Genomic DNA, 15,746 nt, shown 5'->3' on the forward strand with positions numbered 1-15,746 from the left:
AAAATTTAAAAAGAGAAAAACACAGTCTACCACCTCAAAACTCAACTCACTGTCCGCTGTCACTCTGTTCATCCAAAAGTTTATAAGATTTTGTTGCTAAAATTGAGAGAATTATTTCAAATTTTATGGTTGAAGCTTCTAAGAAGTGTGGCCAAGTCGGCCATCCATCCACAACTAAAGTCTGACTCAGACTGACAGCTGTCCATAACCAAGAGCCAGTCCCAACACACACACACAACTGCAGAGCCACTAGGCATTAAGATGTTAGAGGAGGGCTTTATGGTCAACTAATACCTGAAAAGAGATAGCTGGAAAATTAATAGGAGAAGAGAGGAGAGAAGAGAGGAGAGGAGAGGAGAGGAGAGGAGAGGAGAGGAGAGGAGAGGAGAGGAGAGGAGAGGAGAGGAGAGGAGAGGAGAGGAGAGGAGGAAAGGAGAGGAGAGGAGAGCAGAGGAGCGATTGGGCTGACCTTTTATAAACCACACTGAAACGAGCCAACGCCCCAGGCGCTGTTCGAGGTCGGTCCCACAGTGCATCTGTGTGTGCATGTTTGTGTGTGTGCATGTTTCAAAGGTTACTGTGAATCTGTTGCCACTATAAAAGGTACTGATGTCGGTGTAAATCAATGAGTGTCTATCTGCTGTAAGTTCATCTCTTCTTTTCGGGGGTTACTTTGGGGACCGATGACAGGTTTGTCCTGACGGCAAATTTGTCAAGTTGATGCATCACTCTGTCACACAAACACACCCATCCACACACACAAAGGATCTGAAACACTTACCTTATGCGGCAGGAAGACGGAGTTGACGGCCGCTAGAAGACTGGTGGTGTCTGGGGCGTCCCTCTGACCACAGATCACAATCTAAAAAAGATTTAAAAAGTGGAAGAAAAATGTAAAGGAAAGGGAAGGGGAGGAAGAGATAACGAGATGAAAGAGTGTGAACAGAGTGAAGTAAGAGGTGGAAGGTGACACACAGAAGGTGGAGAGAGGGGGAGGAGGAGATAGAGGTTAGTACTGTATTTGTAGCAGTAACAAGGGAGGCAGGTGGTTCGTCTGGGACTGCCTCACTCCTGAGCTTGTTAACCTCGCCCTGTCGCCCCAACCCATCCTGCACAGGTCACATCCAACAGACGGGGGGCCGACTATCCCCCTCCACTCTATTTTTCTACTCTTGTTATTTCTGTCTTTGTTCCTCTGATTGTACAGCACACACGCCGGCGAGCTCAAAGTTTTTCCTTGGATGACCGAGAAACTTCGGGGGCCACTGCTGTGCTTTGGTGCCATGCTGGTTTCAGTGGTTTCAGGCTAACTGAGGGTGTTAATATTTGAAAAGCGATTATATAACCGGGGCTGAACAGCTCAAATAGCCTATTAAGTGCATGACGGCTGTTAAAAACAGGGTAAAAGAGATTTCGAGTCTCAGTGTGTCCAGGGATTAAGTGTGCATATATGTAGAGAGCTGAGCCAGTGTCCTCAAACAACTGTCAACTCAAGTAAAAGAAATGCATTAAACAAATTACTGTCTCGTCTAAGGAGAGAACTTTCCAGGCCGAGACTCATCCAAACAGAGTTTGTATCAAGGCGCTCTGAGCCTCCAACACATCTCATAATTGGATAGGTAGAGATGTATTAATTGAGCTGCAGCGATGGTCGTAGAAAAAGCATACATTATACAAGTACATGTAACAGGAAGGGAATGGAAAAAGAACTATTCTCAGTAGGATTTGTGGAATCTATAAAAACTTTTTATTAGGGCTGTCAAGGTTAATGCGTTAACACATGCGATTAATATGGAAACAATAACGCGTAAAAAAAAAAAGAATGAACCATTAATCACATCACCTGACTTACAGTAGGTACTGTAGACCCTGTCTGTGTATACAGTCTATGGTCTGTGTCTGTGTCGCCACTGGGTTTGTTTCCATCTTGAATCCAGCATTATCCCACCTGCTCGATGCCTATGGCCAGTTTGATCACAAGACGAGAGTGGGAAAATTCAAACTCTTGGTGTGACAGTGTCAGTGCTAATGACTATCAGACTAACTGAAAACCATGTCTGTAAGTGTTTCCTGTGGCACACAAACATGGGCGCATTGGACAGGTCGCGCTGGACCGCTACTGTGGGGAACACTGGTGGTGTGTTATTATTTTTCATCCATCTGTAAAATGCAGCCTTAAATTCAAATGGATAAACTGTAGGTACATAAACTGCATCCTTCAATACTATATAAAAAGAATAGAAGAAAATACATGAAATATTAGTATATATAATATTTAGTATTGAGATTATTCAAGTTCATTTTTTAATTGTTTGACAGCCCTACTTTTTATACTCATTTATTTGACACTCTAATCAAGTTTAAGACACTAATTACTTAAGTCTCTAGGTAAAGTGTGATTATTATCTGCAAGCATTCTGATACCTCACGTCACGGATTAAGGGAATAATTTGGTTATAAATATCTGATTTATTTGAATTAGTACAGAAAAATGTTGTAGTTGCAGTAATGATAAATGATAAATGACCAGAACTCACTGAGAATGAAATGTAATGTTCCTTCTATTAAAGGAGCGTCGTCCTCTGTAGCACTAGGGCCTGCAGTCTGCTTTACTTGTAGTGATTTTCACTTCAGTGCATAATGGTACTGAGTCAGCACAGCCAATATGGAGATCTTTCTTTCACCAGCCTCTTGCTCAGTGTTTGTTCAGTTACTGTGTATTGTTTGGTTCACTTTTTGTCAGTAAATGTAACGTCTTGCTCTCACACAATTTGTCAGGCGGGCAGAAACACTTTGTTTCTCAGTAGGCGGACATGAAAATGAGTTTAGGCTAACGGCCAGGTAAACACACCCACTCCCCGAGTTAAGCCAGCCTTTAGGGCTCACTACAGAAAGCCAGGGCTTAACAATACACTTACTCAGTCCTCCCATTCAAACATATTTGGACCACTGGTTTGAATATATACTGTATATAGTATATATATTTTCTTTTCTTTCTTTTTCTTTTCTTTTTTCAACCCCTACTCTGGTCAGTTCACTTAAAATCCTGGAAGCACTGTAGCCTTTAAGCTCCTTGACATGGAAGCAGCCACTGTGGAACTCTATCTCAGTCACATGATGATTCAGCTGACCAATGGTGGAATTATGATCAGTCAGTCAGTCAACATTCACAGTTACAAGGCTGGCCCTGCTATTGCAGTCCATCCAGCAGCACATCCCTATTTAACTACAAGCACAGAATCCATGCTGGTACACGCACTCAGTATGGGCTCTGTGACTGTGATATCTCTGGTTACTCTGTCACTATGAATTAGTGAGTGTAGTTGTAATGGTCAACACGGCCCATCAGGGGAACATTATGTTTTCATAATGAGCTGCAAGCCTTTTATTTATAACCTACCTATCCTTTAATACACTAAAACACTTAGCTGTAGAAGACCTGAAGTAATTAGAGGACAATGTAAATCCCTCTTGTGCTTGAACTTGCAGTGCCTCTAAATTCATGTGTGCTTGTGTGTTAAAGTGGGACCTGCCTGTTTTATTGTGTAGTGCTGGGCCATGAGAGAGCGGACCATTTCAGGCAGAGCTATGGGAACCCTGGTCAGTCGGTCAGAGAACGCCGTCAGCAGTTGTTGGGACTTCTGGAGCCACTCCTGTCTGCCAGTGAAGTGGGACAGACGCAGGAGGTTGGACGCCGACACCGAGTTGGCGCTGGGCTCGGCTCCGTCCTGATCTGAGAGACACAAAGACAAAGACACATTCAACAACACTTAAAGGCTTAAATAGCTACAGGCAGCGGGATGGTTCTGGTACTAAGCTTTGTGGACCAGGACTCTTGACACACACTGATGAGCCAGAGCAGATCCAAGCCGCCAAGACAGGCTGTTGGTGAATATCCAGCATTTCCGACTGGGAACGTCCCACAAACCTTGTTCCCAGTCTTCTCACCAAAACAATTTGGCCCTTGTAAGTTTCCCAGATCTTTACACCTGCCTGTTTCTCCTGCTCCCAACACAAAGACAGACTGTTTGTTATATTCCACCGCAGTTATAATGTTTCAGTTAATCAGTGTACAGTAAAATACCCTTATAAATGTCTCCTTCCTGTTGTGTAAGCACTGACTTGCCAGTTTACAGTACAAGTTTAGTCGATGCACAGCACATTCATTTTCAAACAAACAAACAGCCCCAGAGATATGAAGAAATCATTTTTTATGATCTGTTGTTAAAATAAAAAGAATTGCTTTAACTGTCTGTACATAAACTGTTCTGTATATATTTTTTCTGTCAAAGTAAATAAACTCAACTGAAGGCACAGTACAGTATACTTTTCAGTTCTTTATCAGCATTTGTGGAACACACTGTGCAACTACAGCAAACCTTACTGCACAGTTATATTCCATTTCATCCCAGTGAGAAGAGGACAGGTATAATTGTCTCCTATATCTTTACACTGTGTAGAGGCAAACATTTCAAAACGCAACTTAGTCCACTACAAATGATAATAGGGATACAAACAGTAAAATAAAATGAAGATGCTCAGATATTATAGTACTCTTTCTCCAGACCTCCGGTCCAAGTCGTTCAGTTTTCAGTTACAATTTGTCAAACGAGCTGGAGGGACAGCAGACTACTTAAGATACACACTCCATGCCATCCCATCACCTCCCAGCACACAACCATGGCAGTGTGATGTGACGGGCCCAACAGACGACCTCATGACTCAGCCCTGTTAAGTGATTGGTCCTTATCTCTTATCAGTGTCCACCGAGAGTCTGGAGGTGATCTTCTCATGACCTATGATCTCACTTTATGTCTGCTGCTTAACATTACCCTCATGCTTGGGCCTGAATGGTGTGTATCTGTGTTGCTAGCTGAGACAAGCCGCTTTTATCTCAAACAGCAATTCGAGGCAAAAAACTAAAAAGAACAAAGAATATACTCCACACAGTCTCACGCTAACATGTACTGTATACATACACTAAAACATTGTGCTGTACACTACACATTCAATATTCCTCATGCACATAAATCAACAACTGAAGCAATAATTTGATTTCATCGATCTGAGCAGTACGGTATGTTTCAGCCCCATGGCGATGATGCCTCACCATACACATACAGTATGCATTTGTAGTAAAGGCAAGAGACTCTGCCTGCTTTCCTCATTTCACACACTCATATATAACTGTATGTTATACATACTGTATATACACACACGTACACATGTATGTATGCTTATACACATCCTGTACATAATTTAATACAAGGAGCCCCATGGAAAGAGGTCACACACATCTTAAGCCGTGACAGAAATGTCTCCAAATACACACCCACACTGTAAGACTCATCAAAGTGACAACACAATGACAGCATAGCCCAGAAACAAATGCACTACTGTTACACACTACTCACATTGTTATCAGTTCTTATATTGATAAAAAATAAATATATTGATGCTGATGTTTCTGAAGTGAAGTGGCATCCAGCTGACATGTCTACATTTTTTGGAGCAATACAGCTGAGTTAGGTCACAGGAGATGAAAAACTTTTTTTTTTAAACAAACACAGCTGAATTGTTTAAATAAGAGCAGAACAACAGAGTCTATATCATTTCAACGTTACACCTCAAACACGGATCCACACAGGGGAGTGTGGTGAGACGTAGAGTGGCCGAGTGCTGGGGTAATCCTTCTTGCAGTGACAGGCTACACGGCAGCAGCTGTAGCGTCACTAATGGGCTTCAACCCTACACAGCGCCACCACCATAATGGCACAGTCAATCCTCTCAGATGAGAAACCTCTCACATGTCAACTCCGATAAACACACACAGATGCAGGTGTGATGGCGGGACAGGCGTTCCCACACACACACGCACACAGGCACACAAACACGCACGCGCGTAACCATCATCTGCAATCTGTCAGCAGTTCTTAACAAGAATCACTATTAGCCTTTTTTGTCATTGCCCCTCCCATCTGTGGTATCTTGCGTCCGTCTGAACTACTTCCACTAAGCTATTTGTCACAGGCACATGAGTTTGTGTGTGTATCTGCGAGTGTGTTTTTTTAAGGTGGGAAAAAAGACCAAAGCACCTCAAACATTAAACTGACAAACTTCAGCAAGAATTCCCATCCTATCTGGAGGATTTTGTAGGTGCAACAGTGCAGAGGAGCCATGCAAAATGTTGTAACTTTCCAAATATGGTAAGACACCAGAGAGGACACCATACAAGTTCCATTAGGCCGGGTAAAAGACTGGCCTACTGACAGCGCATACTCTATTATGAGAGAGATATTAAGTTGAGTGGAAATGACATGAGAAGAAGAATAGAAAAAAAAAATACAAGCGGGAGAAGCAAGCCATTAAAATAGATGGCCACTGTCAGACGGAGCAGCTCAAGAGGAAAAACAGAAAAGAAACAGGCAACCAGATCTCGGGGTCTGACAGATGAAAAGTAAATGTCTGCATGTCTACAAGGTGTCAGCTTCTCTGAACTGCCAGCAGTCATAACTTGGGAGGAGTGGACTGGCAGCTGAAAAAGGGTCAAGGTTACATCCATTTATATTTATATCCATCACTCCCTCAGTGGAGAAACTGTATTACAGTGGACAGCATGAGGTGTTGTGGCTTTGTTACATAAACTACATTGCTGAATAAAACTTATTTGTAAAGACAGCAGGCTCCCTATAGGCCATTGTAGGTTTGAATGATTGTATGCATTGCACTGCAGTCACATGATCTCTATTATGTTCTCTATTATATAATCAGTCCACTACAGAGCGAGAGAAAGTAATTTGCTCTAAGAGTGGTCAACTCAATACATATTGTATATTACAATAGAGTAAGTCAAATACATTTCATTTTTATACAGAATATTTGTGTAAAAACTACATAACTACATGATATCAGCTACTATATCATACAAATATTGACTTTAAAGGGATAGTTCAACATTTTGGCAAATGTGGCATAATCCCTATAATCATAGGGGTAGGTTCATTGCCTTTAATAATTATTGGTGCATGTTGTTTTGAGATACGCATTCACCACGCTATGAAATAATGTAACATTACGAGACAGAGTTGTTTTCAAGGCAAATACGTAGCCAGAACTACATTCCAGGGACGGCTGCTCAGCAGAGTGACTTCAAAAACCAAAGTAGTTCTGAGTAATTGCTTCATGTGTTGTACTGTAATGTTACATAGATGTGCGGGTCACAACTTCTCCACGAGCGTTTTAGAGTTGTTGGATTGTGTATTTGATGAGTTTTGAGGGACAGGGGACCTGCACCATTCACCTCCATTGTGTTCGCTGAGCAGCTCATGTCTCTGCCTGGCAGATCTCAAAACAACATGCCCCAATAATTAAAGGTAATGAACATACTGTATAGAGCAACTCCAGTGATTTGAATATTGCATTTGAGCATATTGCAATTTTGGTAACATTGCAAAATATTGTCGAGTCCGATTTGGGGTTACAGTTTGATGATAGGTGATTGCACATTGTTACATTAAAGTCAACTTTTAACACTGTACTTGAACAACTCTTACTATTGAACAATTCAGTTATTTTTTGGGTGAAATGTTATGTCAAGTTCACAGTGAAGTTGAGGTAAATTGAGGGATTTCAGGTTCCCACTGTACATTGTGCATGCTGTTTCAATCTGTCAGATGCAGATGGACCATGAGACAGATCTGACAGCTCTGCTGATCAAAGTACCAGGAGAATCAGAGTATCAGCCTTTGACTGCTTTCATGAAGAAGAGGGCTGCATAGCGCTGGGGGGAGATGGGGAAGGTCAATATTCCTCTGCTCTTCTCCTTTATCCTCTAGCTACTAATCTCTCCATCCATCCATCCTTGCACATCTTCTCTCCTGTGGTTAAAAGTGTAGCGATGGAGTGAAGCTGGCAACAGTATTACTGCAGGAGCTTCCATCTTGTTAAGCTCAGGATCAATCAGTGAGGTGAAGGGTGTAGGTAGACAAGACAGAGACGGATGAAAAGATGAATGAATGATTACACCTATGCATTAGCCCTTCTGTTCCTAAATAAATTACAGTCACTTGTTGATGCTTCTTTTGTTCCTTCAAAACGCTCTGATCAAACTACAACATTGTGTTGACGTTACCTAACTGTCCGCAGTGGACACCTCAACCCCTGCATTTATTCATCTGTCTGAGCTATCCATACATCTTTGAACTTGTCTAAGCCACAGAGGTATGCTGCTGCAGTAGCACTGTTAATCCTCAGCCTGTCCATCAATCCTCCCCCCCTTCCATCTCTCAACCTATTAGAGACCCAGCCAGTAGCAGGAGCATCAATACCTCGCTTATTTTCTACTCAGGTCATCACTTTGCTTCAAACTGAAATAACAGTTACTGGAGGGATTGCTCCAAAATGTTGTGAAGAGATTCATTGTCTCTAAAGGATGAAAGCTACCGACACTGGTGATCCCTTTACCACCAGCAGATCAGAGTTCTTACTTGTTCAGCTAAATATCTCAACATCAGCTCAAAGGATTTACACTACATCTGTACAGACGTTCAGTGAATTATTGCTGAACAAATCATTTCTGATACCAACACTTACTTCTTTCTTTTTTTCCCTATTTTTTGTTCAGGAACATAATATTTGTAAATTAATTCCTGTAGCACTTTTTTTTTATATGTACTTTTTTTATTCCCCATTTTACCACAAAAAGAAACATCACAAGTGTAAAATGACCTTTTCATTCTGTTCCCTCTCAGTATACAGTACAGTCTTCTATGAGCAAAATAGAATCAAAATTACTATTAATTTCAACTAAAATTGTATGGATCTCTTTAAATTTCATGAAACACTTTCATAATAAAGAATTGTTCAAAAGAATGTGAAAGTATAGGAGTATGATATCATTAAAAATAATGTTTTTGTTCACTCTTTGTATGAACATAATTAACTTACATGTCAAATACTTGCCTATAGCTTCTAGAATTACTATCTATCCGTACAAATAAATACTAATACATACAACTAGTCTACTTAATAGCTAATCTATTGTAAATCTATAATTGTATTTATTTACAGATATTACACTATGCTCTCACAGCTGAGTTTGACTTTTTACAGTGAGTATGACATCAGTCATTGCGTACAAAAATCTATTCTTATCATTTGTAAATCACTTTGAAGCTAACAATTGTTGGATTTTTTCTCCCAGCCCCACAGATCCGACTGTTATGCCTCATCACATTGAGATGTTAATGTCTCATACAAGAGGCTGCGGATCAAAATGTGCTATTGTTGTAAGAAGGGCAGCTAAGTAACAGAATTTGCCGTCTCTTATGAGGCAAATTTCATTACCTCTGTGATGAATCTCATTAATCTCATTAGCACTTGTCCTTAGATTGAGATGGTTGATATGAGATCACTGGTGATAATGTGGCTCTATTATCCCTCACCCTCTTTCAGCTGCAGCAGCACAGTGCTGTCGCTGGGATTGCTGCAGAAGTAGCCTCCTCCCTGATGGTCCCAGAACAGTGCGTCCTGACGGAGCTGCAGCTCCTCGGCCCACTGCAACCACTCCGTCTGCAGCGTGGCTTCATACAGGTCCAATGAGCCGCAGATGATGAAGGCGTAGTCGTCGAGGAAGCCGGGGATAGGTGGAGATCTAAAGAACAGAAATGAGGACATGTTTCAATAGGAATGAATTAACTGATAGATGTTGAGATGGGTCAATGCTGGTGAACTAGTTCACTTTGTTTTTTTTCTCCTCATCTTTAATTTACCAAATGCTTGGTTACCAGCCCTGAAGAAAATCTATTGAGACAGTACAGAAACACACACATTATTCTGTCTAAGTAATAAAAGGCATGAGGGAATGACTTAGACAGTATTGGGCTACACATGTAATTCATCCTTAAAACATTTCTCCCTGTGAAAATGCATACAGAAGGCATCAGAAATACATATGTGTATACACAGTCTTTGAAGTTTTAGGTTATAAAGATCATTAATAAGACAAATATGGCTGCAGTTAAATAATCCAACTCCTTCTGGCATCAGTGAGAATCATCTCTCTCGATCCGTCTTATCCTTGGATCCTTTCCTGCAACTTTTATACTCTCGTCAATTTTTATCCAACATTTCATTTTTTATTTCAACTTGTTCTTCTACCTCTCTTTAAATTCGTGACTACACCTGGAGTTTGTAGTCGTGACCAAACTGTATCAATCGTTCCCTTCCTGCTGTCAGTATAGCATCACCAAACTCTCCTCTCTAACTCTGACTCACTTTCTAAACTGTACCATTATAGCAGCTTCTCTCTTTCACCACATCTACGGCCCAACAAACCCCCCACCCAAGATTTCACAACGGCACCCCGTATAAGTGAGTGCAGGGGAACGAATGGTGACAGGGAGCCAGATAATGCTGTGTCAGTGTGTCAGGAGAGGCTGGTGATCAAGAAGCTGAGAAGAGGAGGGAGCTTCAGAGGAGACGAAGTGCGTGTGGAGGTCACGGGGAGACGAGGAGTCGTATCTGGGCCTATCTCGGCCAGACTGAGTCATAAGTGGAAGGTAGACAGTGGCGTGTCGCACGGGATAGGACAGGGATGACGGCCTGAGACAAGACCTCGAGGGGGGCATCGCTGACACACAAACCAAAAACTGTAAGAGCCTTTAACAAATATTAAACAGCCTTTTCATTCACACCTTTAATAGTCGATGTTACATGACTCATTTCCCTGAGAGCGAAGATAAAACGCCTTGTCAGTGTAGCGTATCATAGCACCCTGAGACACTTTTATAATAATAGCTTCATAATGGTTCTCTTATAGTAGCATGCACAGTGACTGTTCCAGTAAAAGTCCCTGTGGTTGTCATTTACCATCCAAGACAACTGGGTGATTTTGTGGATGAGCTACACTATTGACACTTCAGGTCTTGACTAGTGGTGCAACGGATCATTGTTGATCCGTAATCAGCTCGGCACCAAGTGGTCAACGGATCGGTTGATTGAAAAAGTTGTGCATGTAGGCAGTTGTTTTCAAGGCAAATACAGAGACTGCTTGCCGAAAAACTGCCCCCCACAGTAACGTGCATCAGCGGTTTTGCATGAATTTACCTCGAAAACAACTCCGTCTCGCAATGTTCCATTGTTATCTCATAGCGTGGTGAATGTGCAGGTCACAACTTGTCCACCAGAGCATTTTTGAGTCATTGGATTGTGTATTTGATGAGTTTGATGAGGGAAACCAAGAAATTCCGTTAGCCTCCGTAGCGTAGCTCTGAGCAGCTAGTGGCTCTGCTCTGCTGTTTTAAAAATAGCTTGCACCAACAATCAATGGTAAAGAACCTACTCCTAAAACTATAGGGATTATGGCAATGGGCCAATTTGCCAAAATGTTGAACTATCCCTTTAAAATGAGCCTGTATCCCCCTCCAACTCACAAAGCTGGTAAAAAAGAAAAATGGCCACAGAGCTCTGACTTGAGCCAGCTTAAGTTGAGAAACACTGACCGGTCTCATTACTTCCATTCTTATCAAAGTATCACAATCTCAGGTCTCTCCCAAATCAGCCTCCTTGATCCAAACAAATTTGGGCTTTATTCAGCGAATCAGCGATATTGTCTGTTACTAAGGCCATTAGAGCAGCCTGAGCTGCAGCTCAGTCCTCAGCTCTTATCTTGCAGGGCCTATCAGCAGCAGACCTTGATACGCTAAACTGCCGCATCCTACTATCTGTACTCTGGGCATCTCGGGCGAGCACTTTCTTGGTTTGAATGCTATCTCACTGGGAATCCCTTCACTGTGTCATGGCAAGGACAATGGTCCTTATCACATCTCATCTCCACAGGGTTGCCCTCAGGTTCAGCTCTGAAATCCCCTGTCTTTGTAATATACCTACATCCTTAGATCCAATTAAATGCTCAGGTGGCTGTCACAACATAAATATAATGACCTGTTCCTTCAGTTAATAGCCATTTGATAAGAACAAATACTTAACCAATCTGATGTCAAAGGACTAAAAATAGATTGAACTGGTTTTCTTTAGTACAGTAATATACTGTACGTACCATGGATGTATAGGATCGTGACAACGTGTCATTCATTGCATGTTCAACCTCATCCTGATAGATCTTAGTCCTTTTTAAGCCATTTATTAGCATGAAAGTTTCAAAAAAACATTTTTTGCCAAAGCATCAATATTTAAGAAAGAAAGAACTCATCTATGAACAACACTGTTGCATTGAGTCGCTAGAAGCAGTCACACTCCAAATCATGTACTGTATGACTTTAAGGCTTAATTAAAAAAATAAAAATAATAATTATAGATTCATCTCTGCACAGATGTCATGAAGGAGAATGGTATTTTGTGTGAAGCAGTTAACATGTCTGTTTCTGCTGTAAAGTTTGCCATTAAATGTGAGAGTCCACAGACAATGACTCACATGGCCTCAAGTGGCCTTTGTGGAGCTGCAGTTTTTTGGCACTTCCATGTTTGCTTGGTCTCAGCAGGCTTGTTTTGGGTATTGATTCTCTAAACGGAACAAAACAAAAGTTCACAACCTGTCACTCACATTTCAACGGAATCTACAGAGAAAAAGGACTCTGATCTCTGGTAAATGCAGAAAATGAAGAAATAAACCCATCCCCATGGGCCTGCCTCAGTGCTCCCATTCTCAGGCCTCACCTCTGCTGCAGAAGACAATAGTAAGACTCTCAATCACACAGGCCAGGAGAGGGCCAGGGAAAATCTATTGCATCAGCTCCTCAAACACTTCCACAGCCTATTAACCCAGTTAGTCTCAGCACCTACCATTACTCCTGGTAAATTAGTCCACATGTTCCCACTTCCCAGTATGAGTGATTTACCAATGGATAGAAACTAAACAGGACCTGAGAAAAGGGCCTTGGTAAGCACTCTCACTGCTGACACCACCCTGAATCAGACAATTATGAATGAGACAGAAGCTGTGGAACAAGGCCAAGAGTGTTTAGGGTAACACTTGTGTTTCTGTTCATGCGTGTATTTAAAATTGTACGCATTTCATCATGTGTGTTGTGGGACTCGTGGCATATTTTTCTGCTGATTCGCCTGCATTTCACACACTCGTTCATTCACACTAACTAGGTCGCAAGGCTGGCCAACAGAACAAGGACACCTGGGCAATCAACAGGAGGCTGTATTTATGTGAGCATGTGTTGTGATGCTACAAGTACATTCTCAGTCTGGTCCAGGATTGAATGCAAACAATGGCCAATCAGTAAACACATATACTTATGTAACCTGGTTATCAGCCGGACCGCAACAGCAGAGCCAGCACTATAATTGCAAATGTCCGCGAGGGATTGACTGAGATAGTGATGGAGTTAAATGATCACAGTTCTGACTTGCCATGTGAGTTTCCCCCATTGGCCATTGCTCATTCAAAATTAATTGGCATCAAAATTAATTATGTATGTGTGCTGATGTTGTCAGATAACATTGCAGCTCTGAAACTAGGATTTTCGCCAGGCAGATTAGCCACTGGGAAATGGCTCAGAGGTTAACATGTAGTTTTAATGGACCACATTTCAATCACTATTTCAAATGAGAATAGAATAGATTATTGGAAATTCCACTGTATTAAAATACTGCACATGTAAGCACAGAGAGAAGCACATAAATGAAGGGCTGACAGTGGGCAGAAAGCAAATAGGATGATATCAGTTGTTTACAGTGGTTCGGTTTTCAACAACATTATCAATTTTACACATTGAGTCTATGCAGTTTATGACCTGGTCTTATGTTTGGATTCTTAAACATCATGTAAAATGTCATGCAAATAAGAAATACTGTTTCTTTTTTGCTGGGTTAAAGGGATAGTTCAACATTTTGGCAAATTGGCCCATTGCCATAATTCCTATAGTCATAGCAGTAGGTTTGTTACCTTTAATTGTCGGTGCAAGCTATTTTTAGAACGGTAGAGCAGAGCCGCGAGCTGCTCAGAGCTACGCTATGGAGGCTAATGGAATTGGGAAACCAAGAAATCCCATTTTGGCAAAATGTTGAACTATCCCTTTAAGAAATAAAACAATACTTGGGGCGCTGTGTGGTGCAGTGGGTTGACAGGTGCCCCATATGCAGAGGCTACAGTCCTCGCTGCAGTCGGCCCCGGTTCAAATCCTGCATCGAACGGCCCTTTACTGCATGTCATTCCCCCTCTCTCTGCCTCGCCATTTACTGTCTCTCTCAACTATACTGTCAAATAAAGGCAAAAAAAGCTCCAACTATATATTTTTTTCAAAAAGAAAGAAATGAAACAATGCTTGGTTAGAGCAGAATTTTTTGCTGGAGGAACATTACTTCTTGACCATATTTAGCTCAACAACGACATTACTAAAACTAGGATAAGTGTTAACAATTTAGTGTTTGTGGTTTATCAATAACAGCAAATAAGAACCACATGTTCCCTCTCGCTGTGCTGTTGGTACAAAAGCTTTGACCAGGAGAAAATAACTCTTGAACATCATATGTCAGTCAACAGGCTCATCTATAATCCACTTAAAATAAAGCCAATCCTGTTTCAAATATAAGCTAGAGGGGTAGATGTGAAATGTAATTACTGGCTTGTGCATGCAAACACAGTTTTGCAGTAACCGAGTTAGTGGAGTTCATGTCAACGTGTTCTCTGATTTCCTGCCGTAACCTCATTCATCCCGATGCTCTAGTTTCCTGTTCACATGTAAACATGTCATCCAAGCACAGTGCAGCTGCTTAGCGCTCCTGTATTTAACGTCAAACTCCTCCTCACAGAACATGCTACATCATTAAATCTGGGATTTAAGTTGATATTAATGCATTCCTCCCAAAGACAACTGACTGGGGTGTTTGAGCTTCCACAACGGCCTCTTAATCAGCTGCCAGTTCCAATTATGGTACTTGACACGAGTTAATGACACCCTTTTTGAGTCCCAGTTCACATGTGGCACTGTGGGGAAATGTTTTGACGAGGGGATCTCTGATTTGTTTGTATTTCAAACACGCAACACATTTAAATTCCTGCCGAGTGTTTCACACTCTTCCACTGACAGGTGGCTGTAACACGCTAGGAAAAGCAGCACAGTGATAAACCTCAAAATGTATTTCCACACTGAACAAGAACTGTGGGTTTTTGTCCCCCCGCCATTACTTAGACTGAAATTGTGTAAGGGAGCAATTTCTTGGCAGCAACTATGAAAGGGAACAATCACAGAATCAACAGCTCTTTCGATGTAAGGGCATGTACGTGTGGTGAATTGACGGTTAAAGGGATAGTTCACCCTAGAATGATATTTCGCTCATTATCTACTCACCCTCATGTTGACTAAGGGCTGGAAGAAGTTTCAGATTCCTCCGTGGCTTCTCTGAGTTACAGGGGGTCTCGGCATAGCAGTGCATGTCCATATAACGGTTGCAAAGGGACACCGGAGCTCTTCGTAAAAAAACACACACAAAAAAACATCCAAATACCTCCATGCTGCTCGTATGTAATGTCCGTCTTGTGCTGAAGCCCCAAATTGCGTAATTGTCCCGAAAAAAATTAAATAAGTCTATATTTTAAGCTTGTTTGTAGCGGAAGCTCCTCTTCCTGGTCCGTCCAAATCTCGCGTGATTCGCAGTAACCGCACTGACGCATACTGACGCCGGCGCAAATCACGCAAGATTTGGACGGACCAGGAAGAGGAGCTTCGAGAAGCTTCCGCTACAAACAAGCTTAAAATATAGACTTATTTAATTTT

The 15,746-nt window shown here is 41.7% G+C and overlaps 1 protein-coding gene across 1 annotated transcript in view; it reads right to left on the reverse strand.

The window, feature by feature from the left end:
- spata20 (spermatogenesis associated 20) overlaps positions 1-15,746 on the reverse strand; it is a 64,282-nt gene that overhangs the window by 36,780 nt on the left and 11,756 nt on the right. Inside the window, exons 13-15 of the mRNA XM_085762454.1 lie at positions 9,444-9,652; positions 3,534-3,733; positions 782-862 (exon numbers count right to left, since the gene is read on the reverse strand). Coding sequence (XP_085618580.1) covers positions 782-862; positions 3,534-3,733; positions 9,444-9,652 — 490 coding nt within the window. The remainder of the gene's footprint in view (positions 1-781; positions 863-3,533; positions 3,734-9,443; positions 9,653-15,746) is intronic.

The sequence above is a fragment of the Trachurus japonicus genome, chromosome 19 (genome assembly GCF_045865225.1).
Source record: "Trachurus japonicus isolate A0001 chromosome 19, Traja_1.0".
NCBI lineage: Eukaryota > Metazoa > Chordata > Actinopteri > Carangiformes > Carangidae > Trachurus > Trachurus japonicus.